Source organism: Aquarana catesbeiana, linkage group LG06 (assembly GCF_042186555.1).
Source record: "Aquarana catesbeiana isolate 2022-GZ linkage group LG06, ASM4218655v1, whole genome shotgun sequence".
Taxonomy (NCBI): domain Eukaryota; kingdom Metazoa; phylum Chordata; class Amphibia; order Anura; family Ranidae; genus Aquarana; species Aquarana catesbeiana.
This window is the reverse complement of record NC_133329.1, coordinates 297,922,756-297,941,157: the sequence shown is the minus strand read 5'-3', so window position 1 is coordinate 297,941,157 and position 18,402 is coordinate 297,922,756. Positions and strand designations below refer to the sequence as shown.

At 46.2% G+C, this 18,402-nt stretch overlaps 1 protein-coding gene across 3 annotated transcripts in view; it reads right to left on the bottom strand.

Annotated features, from left to right (window-relative positions):
* Window positions 1-8,950, bottom strand: part of RPE (ribulose-5-phosphate-3-epimerase) — a 29,508-nt gene extending 20,558 nt beyond the window's left edge. The window contains exons 1-2 of one of the 3 annotated variants that reach the window (XM_073633545.1): window positions 8,697-8,950; window positions 6,443-6,522 (exon numbers count right to left, since the gene is read on the bottom strand). In XM_073633545.1, coding sequence (XP_073489646.1) covers window positions 6,443-6,522; window positions 8,697-8,818 — 202 coding nt within the window. In that variant the 5' untranslated portion in view covers window positions 8,819-8,950. Of the gene's footprint in view, window positions 1-5,058; window positions 5,082-5,422; window positions 5,445-6,442; window positions 6,523-8,696 lie in introns of those variants that run through there. The other 2 variants (XM_073633549.1, XM_073633548.1) reach the window with 2 other exon arrangements.
* Between the last annotated feature and the right edge of the window lie 9,452 nt (window positions 8,951-18,402).

The following is an 18,402-nucleotide window of genomic DNA, read 5'->3' as shown; positions in this document are numbered from 1 at the left end:
CTACAATTACTTTTAATACTTTAATGGGCAGAGGTTCACTTTAAGTTTTGAATAATTATGCATAAGTTATGTGCAGCCTAAACTATAACATTGGAAAATGATGTGCAATTGTCCAAGACACAACAGCCAATCAGCAACCAACTTTCACTTTTAGATAACCGCTATAATATTAGGGCATATGTCACACTATCATCTCTGGCGCTTGAAAAAAAATTCACCAGACAGGATCACTGGGAAATACAGTGGGGACACACACACACACACGTCTGTCCCTTGCTGGCGCGATCACAGGGAAAAAAAAAAAAAAAAAATTATATAGGATTTTTATAAACAGCTTACCTGTAAAATACTTTTCTTGGAGCACATCATGGGACACAGAGCCATAATAATTACTATGTGGGTTGTAGGCCACCTTTAGGCGATGGAAACTGGCACACCCTAAGACAGGAAGTCCACTCCCTATATAACCCCTCCCACTACTGGGAGTACCATAGTTTTTGTAGCAAAGCAGAGGTCCCTCCACGTATTAAAAGAGGGGAGGGACCTCTGTGTCCCGTGATGTACTCCAAGAAAAGGATTTTACAGGTAAGCTGTTATAAAAATCCTATTTTCTTTATCGTACATCACAGGTCACAGAGCCATAGTAATTACTGTGTGGGATGTCCCAGTGCAATGCTAACTGAGGGGAGGGAGACAACAAAAGAAGAGCACCATGAGACCAGAGGACTTATACTGCTGCCTACAGCACACTGCGCCCAAAGGCGATATCCTCATGCCTTTTTACATCAGCCTGATAGCATCTGGTAAATGTATGGACTGAAGACCAAGTTGCGGCCTTGCAGACTGGATCCATGGAGGCTTGTTGATGCACTGCCCACGAAGCACTAACAGCCCTGGTGGAGTGCACTTTGATTTGAGAGGGCGTAATCTTCCTCTTCAAACCATAAGCTTGAACAATTACTTGCCGGATCCATTTAGAAATAGTAGATTTTGATGCTGCCTGTCCTTTTTTAGGACCTTCAGGCAACACAAACAAAACATCCATTTTTCGAATCTGAGCAGTCGCCTTTAAGTAGACTTTGACTGCTCTCACCACATCAAGAGAATGTAGTGAATTTTCTTCCATAGAACCGGGTTCTAGAAAAAACGAAGGTAGAACAATATCCTGGTTTAGATGAAAACCTGACAATACCTTCGGTAGAAAAGTTAGGATGAGGACACAATACTACTCTATCCTTGAGAATAATTAAATATGGCTCTTTACAAGAAAGAGCAGCCAACTCTTGCAGAAGATATGGCTACCAGAAAAACTAGTTTCCTTGTCAAAAGGACCAAGGGAATATGTCGTATTGGCTCAAAAGGCTGTTTCTGTAATGCCAACCAAACTAAATTCAAGTCCCAAGGGTTCAGGGGTGACCTAACCGGTGGATTAAGCCACTTTACCCCCTGTATAAAGCTACGGACCAAAGAATGCGAAGCAAGTGGTCGTGGAAACAATACCGATAAGGCAGAGACCTGGCCTTTGATAGTACTCAAGGCCAGCTTCATTTCTAACCCCATCTGCAGAAAGTGAGGATTCTACCTATGACATACTTTCTGGGATGCCAACCCCTCGATTCACACCAGGAAACATCTGCCTTCCAGACTCTATATGATTCTAGAGGCCGGCTTCCTTGCATTAATCAAGGTAGATACCACTGAACCTGATAGCCCACACTTCTTCTGAATGTGGGTCTCAATAGCCAAACCATTAAATTTAGCTTTTGTAAGGTAGGATGGAATACCTGACCTTGCGAGAGTAGGCCTGGACGTGGTGGTAGGGTCCATGAATCCCCTACCGCCATCCTTATGATCTGTGCATACCAAGATCTTTGGGCCACAAGAATCACCGACTTCCCTTCCTGCTTGATCCTGCAAAGAAGTCGTGGAAGCAGCAGAATAGGAGGGAATGCATAAATCAGTGAGAACTGATTCCACAGGACCACCATGGCATCTGTTCAGCATGCTAGCAGATCCCTTGTTCTTGACACAAAGTTATCGATCTTGTTGAACCTGGATGCAAACAGATCTACGTCCGGGATCCCCCCCATCTTCGGCATATTGCCAGGAAAATCTCTGGGTGAAGGGACCATTCTCCCAGGAACAACTGCTGGCGACTCAAATAGTCCACCCGCCAATTTTCTATCCCTGGAATGAAGACTGCCGATAGGCAAGGAACATTGTTTTCTGCCCAAGTTAGGATACGATTTACCTCTCTCTGGAATGCACAACTTCTTGTACCCCCTTGGTGATTGATATAAGCCACGGCTGTGGCATTGTCAGATTGGATCCTGACAGGACAATTCCTTAACCTGAACGTCCAGACCCTCAGGACCAAGCGTTCTGCCCGAAACTCTAGAATGTTGATGGGCAAGGCCATTTCTGATTTGGACCATTTCCCTTAGACGGTTGCCTCCTCCAGGACTGCTCCCCAACCTGAAAGGCTGGCATCTGTTACCACCTTCCAGGTAACTGGAAGGAAGGATCTTCCCTTTTGCAGATTCTTGGTTATCAACCAACTGAGAATCTGGCGCACCTTTGGAGACAGATACATTGGGAATTCTAGAGCTTGGACCTTCTTGTTCCAAGCTAATAGGATACTGTTTTGCAGCAGCCTCGAATGAACCTCAGCATAAGGAACGGCCTCGAATAAAGCCACCATCTTTCCCAACAACCTCATGCAAAGACGAATAGAAGGATTCTTTTTTGCTTTGACCACCTGAATCAGTTCCTTTATGGAGCTTATCTTTGCCTGGGGCAAGAATACCTTTTTCTGAGCTGTATCTATGATCAGACCCAAGTATTCTAATCTCCTTGACGGTTTTAAGGAAGATTTCTCTAGGTTGAGAATCCAACCTAGGTATTCCAGGTAGTCGACTGTGGTGACCATACTTTGGTCTAAGCGGGCTACCAACTGGTCTATCAAGAGCAAACCATCTAGGTAAGCTATAATCGTTATAACTTGGGCCCTTAATCTGGCTAGGGGAGGGGCCAGGACCTTTGTAAACACTCAAGGTGCAGTAGCTAGACCGAAAGGCAGAGCTACAAACTGAAAATTAAGATTTTCTACCTCGAAACGTAGATATTTCTGGTGAGCGGGGAAAATCGGCACATGGAGATATGCATCCTTGATGTCGATTGACGCCAGAAGTTCTCCTCCTTGTAGGATGGAGACTACTGATCGGATTGACTCCATGCGAAAAGAGCGGATATTCAAAAAACGGTTTAGATCTTTGAGATCTAGAATGGGTTTTAATTTGGTTTTGGCACCGTGAAAAGTTCTGAATAAAACCCCAATCCCTGCTCTTGTATGGGGACCACCGAGATCACTTTTTGAGACAAAAGACAGTCCAATACTTGAAAGAGACCTTTTTTTTCTCTGGATCCTTGGGAACATTTGATCTGAGAAAACAAGGAGATGGGGGCTCCCGGAACTCTAGCTTGTACCCTAGAGCTATTGAGGAAGACCCCCATTTGTCTCGACACTCTTCCTGCCAGACCATTGAGAACTGCAGAACTCGAGCGAGCAGGGGCGCCCCTTCATAAGGAGGCTTTAGTATTTTGTTTCGTATGTTTCCTTCCCCAGGACTTCTTTTGTCCCTGGGGTTGACCCTGAGGTTTACCTCTTGAACCTGATGGCGGAGGCCGTTGTGACTGCCTGGAGGCTGATGCCCCTGGCACTGGAGAAGGAGCTTGTTTAAATGAAATACGTTTACTCCTTTTCCTAACTGGCAAAAGGGTACTTCTCCCACTAGAAATTTTTTGGATATATTTATCCAAATCATCCCCAAACAGCGGAAAGGAAAACTAGCCAGGACCTTTTTGCAAGGCGCTTCGGCTGACCAATTTTTCAACCATAGTATTCTACGCATATGTATCAGCCCAAACTTAAGGCGCGAGGCCTGAAGAATAGAACCCCTCACAGCGTCTATTGCAAAACATAAGGCACCTGGTAGCTCGGCTAAATCCTTGGCCTGCTGATCAGGGATAACCTTGAGCACCTGTTTAAACTGGTCTTTCAAGGATTGACATACACCATTTGCTGCCACTGCAGGTTGAGTCACTGAACCTGCCAGAGAAAATGCGTTTAATAGGAATTCCAATTTCTTATCCATTGGATCCCTAAGCATTTGAGCATTGTCTACCGGACATGTCAAACTCTTATTCACAGAGGATATAGCAGCGTCAATTGCTGGTATCTCCCACTTTTTAGTGAATTTTTCCTCCATAGGATAAAAAGTGTTGAAAACTTTTTGGGAGGAAAAAAAATGCTTATCTGGGTGATCCCACTCAGAATACATAAGCTGTTCCAGCAATGAATGGACAGGAAAGGCATGCACAGCTTGAGGAGGCTTTAGCGAACCCAAACAAGAAGTGGGCTTATCAACCGACTCAGTTAAGGGTAGCATAAAAGTGGAGCGGACCAACTCAGTAAGAGATTGCACCATCAATCTCTCAGATTGTGACGCTGAAGGAGGTCCTTCCGCATTTGACCCCTCAGAAGAGGAGTCATCAGCCTCTTCACGGTCCCCTGAGGGAAATTCATCTTCTCCCGCCCCCAGTTCCTCTGTTTGAGGGTCCCGGGTAGTGGAAGGGGACCTGTCGCGTTTTTGTCCCACTCTGGGAAGATGCTATTAAAGCCGCTAACCTTTCCTCTAATCCTATCATGGCTGAGGAAAAAACCTCTTCAGTAATAGACAGGAGCTGCAGTGTTGGAAACAGTTGCAACACTTTACAGCCCCGATGGCTCACTCTGACCAACCACCTCAGATCTCTCAGGGGATGACATTGTAGAGATGAGACTAAGCTTCTGAGAACTTGAGGGAGGCACTTTTGATCCCTTTTTTGGGGTGTATATACCTCCCCTTCTGACCATAGCCCAATGAAAAAATGCAGAGGTAATACCAGAAGAAATTGCACCCACTGCTTGAGCAAATAGTCCAGCAACTGCTGCTGCTATTAATGCTCAGCCTGATGCTTTAGTAAATGTGCCAAAGGAATGGCTGTGTCACCACTTACATGCCCCCTTTTGCTCGTGTCCCTCCATCAGCTTCTGTCAGCAAAATGGAGCTTTTTAAAATGTACTCCCGTGCTGGGCGTTGCTGCACGCTAACGTCGCACCAAGCCACGCCCCTCCATCTTCCCACCATGCCCCCCCTCTTTTCAAAAGAGTGTTTTCCCGCATGAGCTTCCGAACCGACGGGATCGGTGTGAGGGCGGCAAGGAGGAGAGCTAGTGACAAACTGCCGTGCAGAGGCGGTGGAGAACACAGCGGCATCTGCCGATCATTCAGGCTTCCCCCTATCCATACAGGGAGAGGGGGGAGAGCTTCTGTCCAGGTGGAGGGTGCTTTTTAGAAAGAAATCCCCCCTCAACATCTTACCCGAGGCCTGGGACTGCTAGCCAGAGGGAAGTCTGCAGCTTATGCAGACACGGAGCGATCTAAGGGAAGCATGAATCAGGTTCGTGCTCTATACAGCCCCCAGTGGTGACTTTTAGGCATGACAACATTTACTTTTAAAGGAGACAATCCATAAGAAAATGTAAAATTCCTTAGGAATCTCCACTTACCTTATCTCACCGCAGGGATTCTGTGGTAAAACCAACAGACCCAACCTTTACCACCCACGGTGGGCTCCGTTAAAAAACCTTCAGGAACCGGGGCCCCTTTTTATAGGGTGATTCACACCCCTGGACCTGTAAAGCAACCAGCCAGGAAACTTTATGGCTGAAAAAAAACAAAGCACTGGATCCCAGGGTCCAGCTCTCTAAAAAGAGAACGTTATGGGCTAAACCTTGTTTCTTCCACCATGAGGCCCGGGTACCATTCAATTCGGCCTAAAAAGACACACTGAATGGATCTGGTTGCATAGCCTGCCCCAGAAAGGAATATCTCCAGTGGAGCTAAGCATAGCACATCTTTACTCATGACCAACACCTAAGACACTGGCGAAAAAACTGAGGTACTCCCAGTAGTGGGAAGGGTTACATAGGGAGTGGACTTCCTGTCTTAGGGTGTACCAGTGTCCATCACCTAAAGGCGGCCTATAACCCACATAGTAATTACTATGGCTCTGTGTCCCGTGATGTACGATAAAGAAAAAAAAAGGAAAGTGCTTCCTCACTCCCAATGCCGACTAGGAAGTGACAAATGCAAGCAGGCGAGTGTTCTCACTCTTTGTTGTGGTGTCCTCCAAAGTGATCCTATCCCTGGCAAGTTCTCCACAGTGATAGGATCACCGGTATAACAGCGCTAAATCTGGCTGGCTGCTATAGGGAACTGGAATTTGCATAACCCCACTGGTCTATGCTCTGCCTTATTAAATACAATAGTAGATCTATAACATCTATAAAATGACTATTTATTGAAATATTTCATAACTGTTTGAACTGTAAATCTTACCAAAAAATGGGTCATTTCCCAGTTGCTTTCGTAGACATTCTACCACCGGATGTCCAAATGTGATGTTAGGAACAAAATGTCTGCAACAAGAGGGAGAGCTCTGTAAATTAACAGGACCGCAAACATGATTGTAAAATATGCTATTGCACAGAGCAAGTATACCATTTTGATTATTTAAAAAATACCCTTTACAACCGCTTTAAGGCTGAAGCTCCAGGCAAAATAATGTATTGCCATGTATAAATAAATTACATCTAAATGATGGGTACCCCATTACTGGCAGCTGCTGCATTTTGTAAAACTATTTCATTCAATCCGGACCCCCTGTAACCTTCAAACTTTCTGCATGGAATCTTACGGTTACACGCAGACAAATGGGGTGCCATGTAATGATACCCTATGCACTGGCAAATGTGGTATGTTTTTAGGGCTTTCCCGCACGGATGTGAACTAAGGGCTCGTTCACATGTGAGGTTGGCGGATGTTAATACCATGCAGTTGAGCTGCGTTCTACCCCCACCCATCTGCAAATATACAGATAAAAAGTGAGATAAGAGAGTTTTATTATATCAGTTTTAGAAGTATGAAAAAATACTTGTTGATCCTGTCAGAAAGCCTGTGAGTTCATTACTTCCTCTAGGGGGGGTTTGGGGACAGGCAGCTGCAGGCTTCACTCCGGGTACTGTTTTTTAGAGCTGGCGGTTGGCTTTCTAGTGAGAACCAACGCAGCCAAGTAGCCGCTCAGCCGTTATCAAAATGCTCGGGAGGGGAAGTATGACCCCCCCCCCCCCCCCCCCCCCCGGTTTCCCATCCCACCGGGAAACCTGAGCAACAAGCTGGAGAGCCAAACAAAGCTGGAAGCGATGTCACAACTTCACTTCTGGTTTACTCGGCTGCCAATGGTGCAGATTTTAAAAAAATGGCAGTATTCAAAAATGCAGATCTTGGAGTTTAGATTACTTTGAAGTGCAGAGGAGGGGTTTGGGGTCTTTTAGACTTCAAAAAGTCACTTCCGTCCACGCCTCTTAAAAGGTACCATTTTTTCAAATGACTTTTTTTTTTAATTGCATTTTAGTGTAAATATGAGATCTGAGGTCTTTTTGATCCCAGATCTCATATTTAAGAGGTCCTGTCATGCTTTTTTCTATTACAAGGGATGTTTACATCCCTTGTAATAGGAATAAAAGTGACACAATTTTTTATTTAAAAAACGGTGTAAAAATAAATAAAATAATGTAAAATAAATAATACATTTTTTTTTTTTTTAAAACCCCCTGTCCCAACGAGCTCGCGCGCAGAAGCGAAAGCATACTCGAGTAGCGCCCGCATATGAAAACGGTGGTCAAACCACACATGTGAGATATCGCCGTGACCGGTAGAGCGAGAGCAATAATTCTAGCCCTAGACCTCTGTACTGCAAAATATGCAACCTTTAGAATTTTTTAAACGTCGCCTATGGAGATTTTTGAGGGTAAAAGTTTGACGCCATTCCACGAGCGGGCGCAATTTTCAAGCGTGACATGTTGGGTATTTACTTGGCGTAACATATTTCACACTATAAAAAAAAATTGGGCTAACTTTACTGTTGTCTTATTTTTTTATTCAAAAAAGTGAATTTTTTCCAAAAAAAGTGCGCTAAGACCGCTGCGCAAATACAGTGCGAAAAAAAGTATTGCAACGACCGCCATTTTATTCTCTAGGGTGCTAGAAGAAAAACCATATATAATGCTTGGGGGTTCAAAGTAATTTTCTAGCAGAAAGACCTGTTTTAAACATGTAAACACCTAAAATCCAAAACGAGGCTGGTCCTTAAGTGGTAAAAAAAAAGGAAGGAAGAGAGAGGATGTTTGGGGGTTCTAAATACATTTTCTAACAAAAAAAAAAAAAAAAAAAAAATAATACTAATTAAAACTTGTAAGCAAGAAGTGTCAGAAATAGGCTTGGTCTTTAATTAAAGTAAAGCTTGTGTGAATGAGCCCTCAGAACTCTGCACCCTCCTGAATGCTCTTTATTTTTTCAGCTAAGCAGAGGCTATTAGTTGGACCCTAAAAAGTGGATGTAGTGCCCGGATGTAGTGGCCCTTGTCCAGCCCTGGGAACATTGTACTACACCGGTGTGAATGAGCCCCTCCTCCACCCTCTGCTCCTCTCCTCATACACAGTCCTCTGTACTCCCCTCCCGGGTGTCTCCTGTGAATATAAGGAAGCCGCACCATGCCGACCACCCAAACTGGCCGCACACCGGCCACTCTCACCCGTCCATCACATCTAGGTGTAGGTAGTCCGCCCCGCTCTGCAGCATACGATCACATTCCGCCGCCAGCCGGGACAGATCGCTGTTTAGGATGGACGGACCAATCTTGCAACCAGACGACATGATGAAAATGTGGCCACCGGTCAGCAGCACCGCAAAGACCTGCCCACGTGTTCCCGTCCGGAGCACGGCATCATGGGAGGTGTAGTCCCGTGCGCCCTATGGAGGCTTGTTCTATCAGATAGCCGCTGTTCCGTCAGATTAGGCCACCCGTCAGAACGTGTAACGGAAGTGACGTTTCATCGCCGCCATCTTGCTACACCCCGCACTTGTTCACAGTAAGGCTACAGTGAGAAGGGGGCAAGAACCCACCAGAGTTTTGTATTTTACATTTACAGTATTTATAACAGTAAACTATACTTCCCAACTTTTTGAGATGGGAATGAGGGACACCTATCAGCAAAAGTATGCAAGCATAGGACACACCCATTGCATAGTTGCCAACATTGTAAAAAAAAAATGTGGGACACTTTTGTGGCTGTATACGGAGCCGTACAATAATTAGGGGGCGGGGCATTCGTTTGTAGGCGTGGTTTATGAAAAATATACAAGTGCGGCGCGCAAAGCGCGTCGCAGTGAAAAATGGGCGTGGTTTACGCTACATAGTGGGTGTGGCTCAAGAGGGTGTGGTTAGAGTCTGAGATGAATGAGGGATGGAGAGGGAGAGGGGGAGAGGGAAATGACGGGACAGCAGCCCCAGATCCTACACAATGAAAATATGTGTATTCTAGAAAGTTTAAAAATCAGTAAAGATACTCCAAACACCTGGTGTTAGCACTTCAATCATCCCGGCACCATGGTTGTTATGGTGTCAGGATGATTAAAGTGCATTATTTCTATTATTACATTGTAATATAAAATTAAATCATTCAACTCACCATAATGCAGAATCAGTGGGATCCCTGAGCGTGTCACTATCCACGTTGCCTGCCACTAGCTGTCCGTCCTTGCGTCAGATGTCCCAGCAGAGTCTGTCCTTGCATCAGGTGTCCCAGCAGAGTCCGTCCTTGCATCAGGTGCCCCCAACGGAGCCCCCCTTACATCAGATGTCCCCAGCGGAGCCCCCCTCACACCAGGAGTCCCCGGCGGAGCCCCCTCTCACACCAGGAGTCCACGGCAGAGCCCCCCCTCACACCAGGAGTCCCCGGAGGAACCCCCCCCACACCAGGAGTCCCCGGAGGAGCCCCTCCTCACATCAGGTGTCCCCGGCGGAGCTCCCCCTCACATCAGAAGTCCCCAGCGGAGCTCCCCCTCACATCAGGTGTCCCCGGCAGAGCCCCCGCCCTCACATCAGGTGTCCCCAGCGGAGCCCCCCTCACATCAGGTATCCCCGGCAGAGCCCCCCTCACATCAGGTGTCCCCAGCGGAGCTCCCCCTCACATCAGGTGTCCCCGGCAGAGCCCCCCCTCACATCAGGAGTCCCCAGCGAAGCCCCCTCACATCAGGAGTCCCCAGTGGAGCCCCCCTCACATCAGGTGTCCCCGTCAGAGCCCCCCCTCACATCAGGTGTCCCCAGTGGAGCCCCCCCTCACATCAGGAGTCCCCAGTGGAGCCCCCTCTCACATCAGGTGTCCCCAGTGGAGCCCCCCCTCACATTAGGTGTCCCCAGTGGAGCCCCCCCTCACATCAGGTGTCCCCAGTGGAGCCCCCCTTACATCAAGTGTCCCCGGCGGAGCCCCCCTTGCATCAGGTGTCCCCAGTGGAGCCCCCCCTCACATTAGGTGTCCCCAGTGGAGCCCCCTTGCATCAGGTGTCCACAGTGGAGCCCCCCTTACATTAGATTCCCACAGCGGTGCGCCCCCCACCTCAGAGGTGTCCTAGTGTAGCGGCCGCATGGCTAGAACCTCCGCCCCTTTCCATATCAGACTGGCAGCGGGGCGGGGGGTAGGCGAGGCGGAGCGGGGCGGAGGGTGGGCGGCGACGCAGGAGCTCCATCTAGCCCCCCCCAGCCGTCTTCCTGAACTTCTTTAAAATGGCGGCTGGCGGAGACAATGTCTCCGCCGGCCGCGGACCTCTAGCGGCGGCGGCGGCGAAATCGTGAAGAACCGGATTTCTCGGGACATTTACCCGGACACCACAAATTCGGGAATGGCGTCTAAGTCCCGGGAATGTCCCGGGAAATCTGGGACAGTTGGCAACTATGCCATTGTCACGCCCCTTTAAAGGAGAATTGTACGAAAAATAAAAGATTGGTTAAACCCACAAGTGCTTTTTTTACCACTACTATTCCTTTACATACTTACCAACTGTCCCGAATTTCCCGGGATTTAGACCCTTTTCCCAGGTTTCGCGATTCCCAGGAAATTCTTGTATTCCCGAATTTTTGCCACCACTGCCGCTGTAGGTCCACGGCCGGTGGAGACATTGTCACCACCGGCCGCCATTTTCCTGAAAACTAGAAGACTAGAACAAGAGGCCGGGTGGCTGCCAATAGAAATTGAGCTGCGGCACCGCCCACCTCCCGCCCCGCTGCCAGTCTGTCTGTTTAGATGTTGAGTTTTAAAAGCAGCCAACTACTGTCAGATTAGCAGGCTTGCCACTTCTTTTAAAATTAAACATCTAAACATTCAGATGGAGTTCTAAGTACTGAATTTCACTATATAACCTCAGTTTACCATAGGGTTGCCACCTTTTCTTCAAGTCAAACTCGAACACTTTAGTGGCACACAGCAATTTTTTTTATAGTATATACTATACATATATTTTGCTATTAAATAACATTTCTAATCATATGAAGTTATAACAAGAGTCCCCCTTTACATCAGAGGCCACAGAGTTCCCCTTTTACATCTGAACTCGCAGAGTTCCCTTTCACTGTAAGGGGGGACTCTGCAGACTCTGATGTAAGGGAGAACTCTGGGAACCCTGATTTAAGGGGGGACACTGAGAACTCTGATGTACGGAGAGGACTCTGATTGAAGGGGGAACACTGTGGTCTCAGGTGTAAAGGGGAACTCTGATGTAGGGGGTGCTCTGAGAACCCTGATTTAGTTTAGTGTACCCACTCAGAGGCAGGAGATAGAAGAGGGGAGACTTCAGTCACAGACAGGGATGGCTGGTGAGCTCACTCACCCCTTGCCAGTCAGCACCTCTCATCCAGATATATCTGAGGCTGCTGGACTTCAAATTTTCAGCCCCCACTTTCCTTTTCTAAGGAGTGTGGGCAGACACAGAGGGGTAGGTCCGGGAGGAAGAGGTGCAGATCAAGCCCTCTCTCGTCTGTATGTGTGTTGGGGGGGGGGGATTGTTAGTATTGTTAGACAACTGCATGCAGCCAGCAACCCTGCTAGGAAGCCATAGTCCAGTTTGAATTATTTGTCCAGGTTTCAGGCAGTCTGAAACCCGGACACATGATTCCAAACCCGAACTGTCTGGGTGAATCCCGAACAGGTGGCAACCCTAATTTACCATAGCTCCCATCTGTCCCTGATTTCGAGGGACTGTCCCTGATTTGGAGCAATGTCCCTCATTCCTCCTCATTTGTCCCTCATTTTGGTCTGATCTATATAGATGTAGATAAAATGCACTTTTTATCTATCAAAAAGCGTTTTCCAGTTCTAAAGCTTTCCTACATTAGGCAATCCCAGCGCAGTCCCTCCTTACACCAGGCAATCCCAGCGGAGTCCCTCCTTACACCAGGCATTCCCAGCGGAGTCCCTCTTTACACCAGGCATTCCAAGAGGAGTCCCTCCTTACACCAGGCAATCCCAGCACAGTCCCTCGTTACACCAGGCATTCCCAGCGGAGTCCCTCCTTACACTAGGCATACCCAGCGGAGTCCCTCCTTACACCAGGTATTCCCAGAGGAGTCCCTCCTTACACCAGGCATTCCCAGCGGAGTCCCTCCTTACTCAGCAGAGTCCGTCCTTGCATCAGGTGCCCCCAGCAGAGTCTGTCCTTACATCAGGTGCCCCCAGCAGAGTCTGTCCTTACATCAGGTGCCCCCAGCAGAGTCTGTCCTTACATCAGGTGCCCCCAGCAGAGTCTGTCCTTACATCAGGTGCCCCCAGCAGAGTCTGTCCTTACATCAGGTGCCCCCAGCAGAGTCCGTCCTTATATCAGGCAATCCCAGCGCAGTCTCTCCTTACACCAGGCATTCCCAGCGGAGTCCCTCCTTACACCAGGCATTCCCAGCGGAATCCCTCCATACATCAGGTGTCCCCAGTGGAGTCCCACTCTCATCAGGTGTCCCCCAGTGGAGCCCCCCTCTCATCAGGTGTCCCCTAGTGGAGCCCCCCTCTCATCAGGTGTCCCCCAGTGAAGCCCCCTTCTCATGAGGTGTCCCCCAGTGGATCCCCCCTCATCAGGTGTCCCCCAGTGAAGCCCCCCTCATCAGGTATCCCCCAGTGAAGCCCCCCTCTCATTAGGTGTTCCCCAGCAGCGGAGACTCTCTCCGCCATTACAGAAAAACAGATCGCACAGGCATTCATTGGAACAAAATAGGCGGGGTGGCTGCCAATAGAAATTGAGCTGCGGTGCCACCGACCCCGCCAGTTCCCACATCAGGTCACAGACAGACCAGCAGCGGGGCAGGAGGTGGACGGTGCCGCAGCTCAATTTCTATTGGCAGCCACCTGGTCTCTTGTTCTAGTCTTTAGGAGAATGACGGCCGGTGGAGACATTGTCTCCGCCAGCCGTGGACCTATAGCCTTGGCGGTGGCAAAAATTTGGGAATACAAGAATTTCTGGGGAATCGCGAAATCCGGGAAAAGGGTCTAAATCCCGGGAATGTCCCGGGAAATTCGGGACAGTTTATAAGTATGTAAAGGAATACTAGTGGTAAAAAAAGCACTTGTGGGTTTAACCAATCTTTTGTTTGTTGTACAATTCTCCTTTAAGGGGGCGTGACAATGGGTGTGTCCTATGCCTGCATACTTTTTCTGATAGGTGTCCCTCATTCCCATCTCAAAAAGTTAGGAAGTATGGTTTACTGTTAGAAATACTGTAAGTGTAAAATACAAAACTCTGGTGGGTGTAACAAGATGTCCGCTTGCCCCCTTCTCACTGTATCCTTACTGTGAAGAGTGTGGGGTGTAGCAAGATGGCGATGTTGAAACATCACTTCCATTACACATTCTGACGGGTCGCCTAATCTGACTGAACAGTGGCTATCTGATAGAACAAGCCTCCATAGGGCGCACAGGACTACACCTCCCATGATGCCGTGTGCCAGACGGGAACACGTGATGGCATCTGGTGGCAGGTGACACGCTCAGGGGTCCCACTGATTCTGGATTATGGTGAGTTGAATGTTTGCATTCTATATTACAATGTAATAATAGTAATAATGCGCTTCAATCATCCTGACACCACAACAACCATGGTAGTGGGATGATTGAAGCTCTAACACCAGGTGTTTGGAGTATCTTTATCTGCTGATTTGTTAAACTCTGGAATACACATTTCTATTGTGGTGTAGGATCTGGGCCTGCTGTCCCTCCATCCCTCCTTCTTTCCTTCTTTCTCTATCCCTCCCTCCCTCCCTCCCGCCATCTCTCATTCATCGCAGACTCTAACCACACCCGCCCACTATTTCACGTAAACCACAACCATTTCTCGGCACTTTTAAAAAAGCAGCGGCAAGCCTGCTGCTCTCACAGCTTTGCTGATGTGACCGAACACCGCTGCTTTTATAATTGAACATCAAAACAGTGTTACGGACTTCTAAATACTGCATTTCACTATATTAGCTGACTTTACTGTTAAAAATTACTGTGTAAAGCAAGACTCTGGTGGGTGTATAAGGATGCTTGCTTACCGACTTCTAATGATAGGCGGACAACTGCGGGTGTACAAAGATGGCCGCAAGGCAACCTCACTTTGGCTGCGCATTGCGCATGCACAGTAGCCGAGTAGCAGCTTTGTGATGGGTAGCGGCTATCTGATAGAACAACGGCAAGCAGGCATCGTGTTACACCCACTGGAGTCTTTCATTTCACACTTATTTTTAACAGTAAATTGAGCTTATATAGTGAAATACAGTATTTAAAAATTTGTCTGTTTAGATGTTTAATTTTAAAAGCAGCGGCAAACCTGCTGATCTCACAGGTTTGCTAATCTGACAAAACACAGCTGCTTTTATAATTCAACATCAAAACAGTCAGACGGATTTCAAAATACAGAATTTCACTATATAAGCTCCGTTTACTGTTAAAAATAAGTGTGAAATGCAAGACTCCGGTGGGTGTAACAAGATGTCTGCTTGCCGCCTTCTCACTTTATCTTTACTGTGGAGCAGTGCGAGGTGTAGCAAGATGGTGGTGAAGAAACAAAATCCGACGGGTCGCCTAATCTGACGAAACACCGGTGTTTAGATTAGGCGACCCGTCAAATTTTGTAACGGAAGTGACATTCCGCAACGGCTATCTTGGTACACCCCGCAGTTGGCCAGAGTAAGGATGCAGTGAGAAGGTGGTGTTCCGTCAAATTAGGCAATCCGTCAAATCTTGTAACGGAAGTGACGTTCCGTCTCCGGCCATCTTGGTACACCCCGCACTTGGCCATACTAAGCCTACAGTCTGAAGTCGCCAAGTGTACATCTTTTTACACCCACCGAAATCTTGCATTTTACACTTATTTTTACCACTAAACTGAGCTTATATAATGTAATACAGTGTTTTGAAATCCGTCTGACTGTTTTGATGTTGAATTATAATTTTTAAATACTATAATATATAAGCTCAATTTACTGTTAAAAATAAGTGTGAAATGAAAGACTCCAGTGGGTGTAGATAAAGTGTTTTCATGTTTAATTTTAAAAGCAGCGGCAAGTGTGCTGAACTCAGAGGTTTGCTGATCTGACATGACGTAGAGATTTCGCTATACGCTATGCGTAATCCATGTCTCCTGCGCTATTAAGCACCCTTTCAGCCTTTTGGTGTAATGCATCTTAATAAATCCCTGTCTCCTGCATTTTCCCCAAACAGACATAGTCACCGTCCTCACGTTCTTAGATCCATCGCTTGACTCCCTGCCCTCACGAGCACAGGCACCTTTTATTCATTGGCAACAAAGGAAATGATGAACAGGAAGTCATGGCCCCAACAGCCAATTGCTTTCTCCATGCAAAATGACATCACAGGAGATGACTACACAGGAAATGACCACACAGGAAATGACCACACTAAGGGGGAGGGCATCCACAGGAGTGGGAGGGAGAAGTGCACCTGTCTCATCCACTTGAGGCATGTACACTGCCCTCCGCCCAGCCATATGAATGCACATCCACCATTTTGGTCAGCATGGAGCCCACTCAATACTGCTCAGAGTATCCAGTATCTAGTAAGATCATTCTACTTGTTCTTACAGGATTGAGAAGATCTGTGGGGACATTGCTACTAGTGTTGTCAATATACGGTATGAGCATACCAACAAGGCGGATATCAATGTCCTCTTATAAAAGCAGATATGTATCCAAAAAGGGATAGCGTAGCCACAAGAGAGATATAATATGTTTTTCTCGTTATGCAGACTTCGCTTCTCTAATGTGCATAGACATTTGAAGGTAAGAAGCCCAGCGCATTGCGCTTGATACTTACAAACCGGCAAATGTCCACACACACAGAGAACACATCTCCAAGCCCATAAGAAGGTTTTCATACTGACAGTTTTACCGCTGGTCCCGATTCAACCCAAGTGCGCTCTGCTAGAGCGCTTCTTGGTTAAATCAGACACAGGGAGACAGATGACAATCTATAAAACACACATAATAAAATTTCCACAACAGACAGAACACCGCTAATTTTAAAATTTAACATCAAAACAGTCACGCAGATTTCTAAATATTGTATTTCACTATATAAGCTCAGTTTACTGATAAAAATAAGTGTGAAATGCAAGACTCCGGTGTAGGGTTGCCACTTTTTCCTCAAGCCAAACCTAAACACTTTAGCGGCGCACAGTGTTTTTTTTTTTTAGCATACACTATAGGATTGTAACAGATCTGATACACCTTTGGGTGCGCCAAAGAGAATAGTAATGCGGCCTGCATAGTACCTCCTCACCCCCGTCAGGCCCTGTTCTGAGTCACATTCGTGTCTGAATATTGTGTCCGGGTTTCAGATGGACTCAAACCTGGATGAATGATTAAAAAAACGGACTGTCCGGGTGAATCCCAGACAGGTAGCAAGCCTACTTCGGTGGGTGTGTAAGATTCTCCTTTTTACGGTAATAATATCAATATTTGAGGATTCCTATTGATGAGAAAAGTTCCAAGAAAGTCCGTTCAGTTCTTGTGTAAAAACTCAAAAATTGATTTAATAATAAAAACAGCATAATATTACAAAAACAATATCAAAGTATAGAATGTCATTAGTTATGTATTATATTCTTAAGATGAAGATTGAATCGGATGTGTGTGTGTATGTAGATATGAAGCTGTATTCAATGTCTCCTGGAGAGTGTCTGCCGCTCTCCTCGTGATGTGAGAGTGTCCCAAAACTCTCTGTTACTAGCTTTTTACTCCTAAATTCAGCCCCCACCTTCTCTTATAAAGGCTGGATTAAAGGTTCTTAATTGACTTGTAGTCCTACAGAAAATCATAGGCTTTCCTGAGACATGTATTTCCTCCCACTTCTCTCGCAAGGGTGGGGGTTATTCAGTCACTAAATTTTGATATTCCTGAAGAGTGGGCCAAGGGGAGAGCTACATGTAAAACCATTTAACTTATGCAATATACCGTAAGTTTCCTTTAACTTCTAAATCTAATACTACATAAATCAGTATGTATATTTTATTAATTTTCTTATTAATATCCTAATCAAGAAATATTGTCGTATAAAGAAATTTTGATCTTAACTAAAACTTTGAAACTTTTTCATCTTAAGTAATATAAAACCTTCCTTCTCATCTGTGATGGGGGAGGTGAGAGTTCAGCTCCCTCTTAATTATTAACTCATGTTGACTCTACATAGAACTGCTTATAAACTTATAACAATGTATATACTATCACAAGTATAAAAATCTTACATCATTTCACTTTTTCCATACATAGAAGAGATTTAAATATATATATTCAATTTACTCAATTATTCTGTAAGATCTCATCCATTCATTCATTTGTTAATATTAGATTCTAACAGGGTGAAAAAGATGTCCGCTTGCACCCTTCTCACTGTATCCTTACTATGGCTGACTGCGGGGTGTACCAAGATGGCCGTGACGGAACGTTACTTCCATTACAAAATCTGACGGGTCGCCTAATCTGACAAAACACCGGCATGCCTCTGTGTGCTGCTCACTACGATCATGGCTGTATAGTCATTTCCCTGCCTAGGATTAGAAGCAGTCCTTTATACATGATGGAATCTGTTTATGCAGCAACCTTTTCACTGATTAACTCTTGTATTGTTTTGACTGGTTTACACGTGCGCCAAATTGTACCGTTAAACACGCTTTTTTAACCACTTCAATACAGGGCACTTTCACACCCTTCCTGCCCAGGCCAGTTTTCAGCTTTCAGCTCTGTGAGCCTCTGTCGCACTTTCAATGACAATTGCGCGGTCATGCAACGTGGCTGTACCCACATGAAGTATTTTCTTTTTTTTTTTGAGACAGATAGAGCTTTCTTTGGTGACTTTCAATCACCATTGGGTTTTTTACTTTTTGCTAAACAAACAAAAATTTTGAGAATTTTGAAAAAAAAAAGC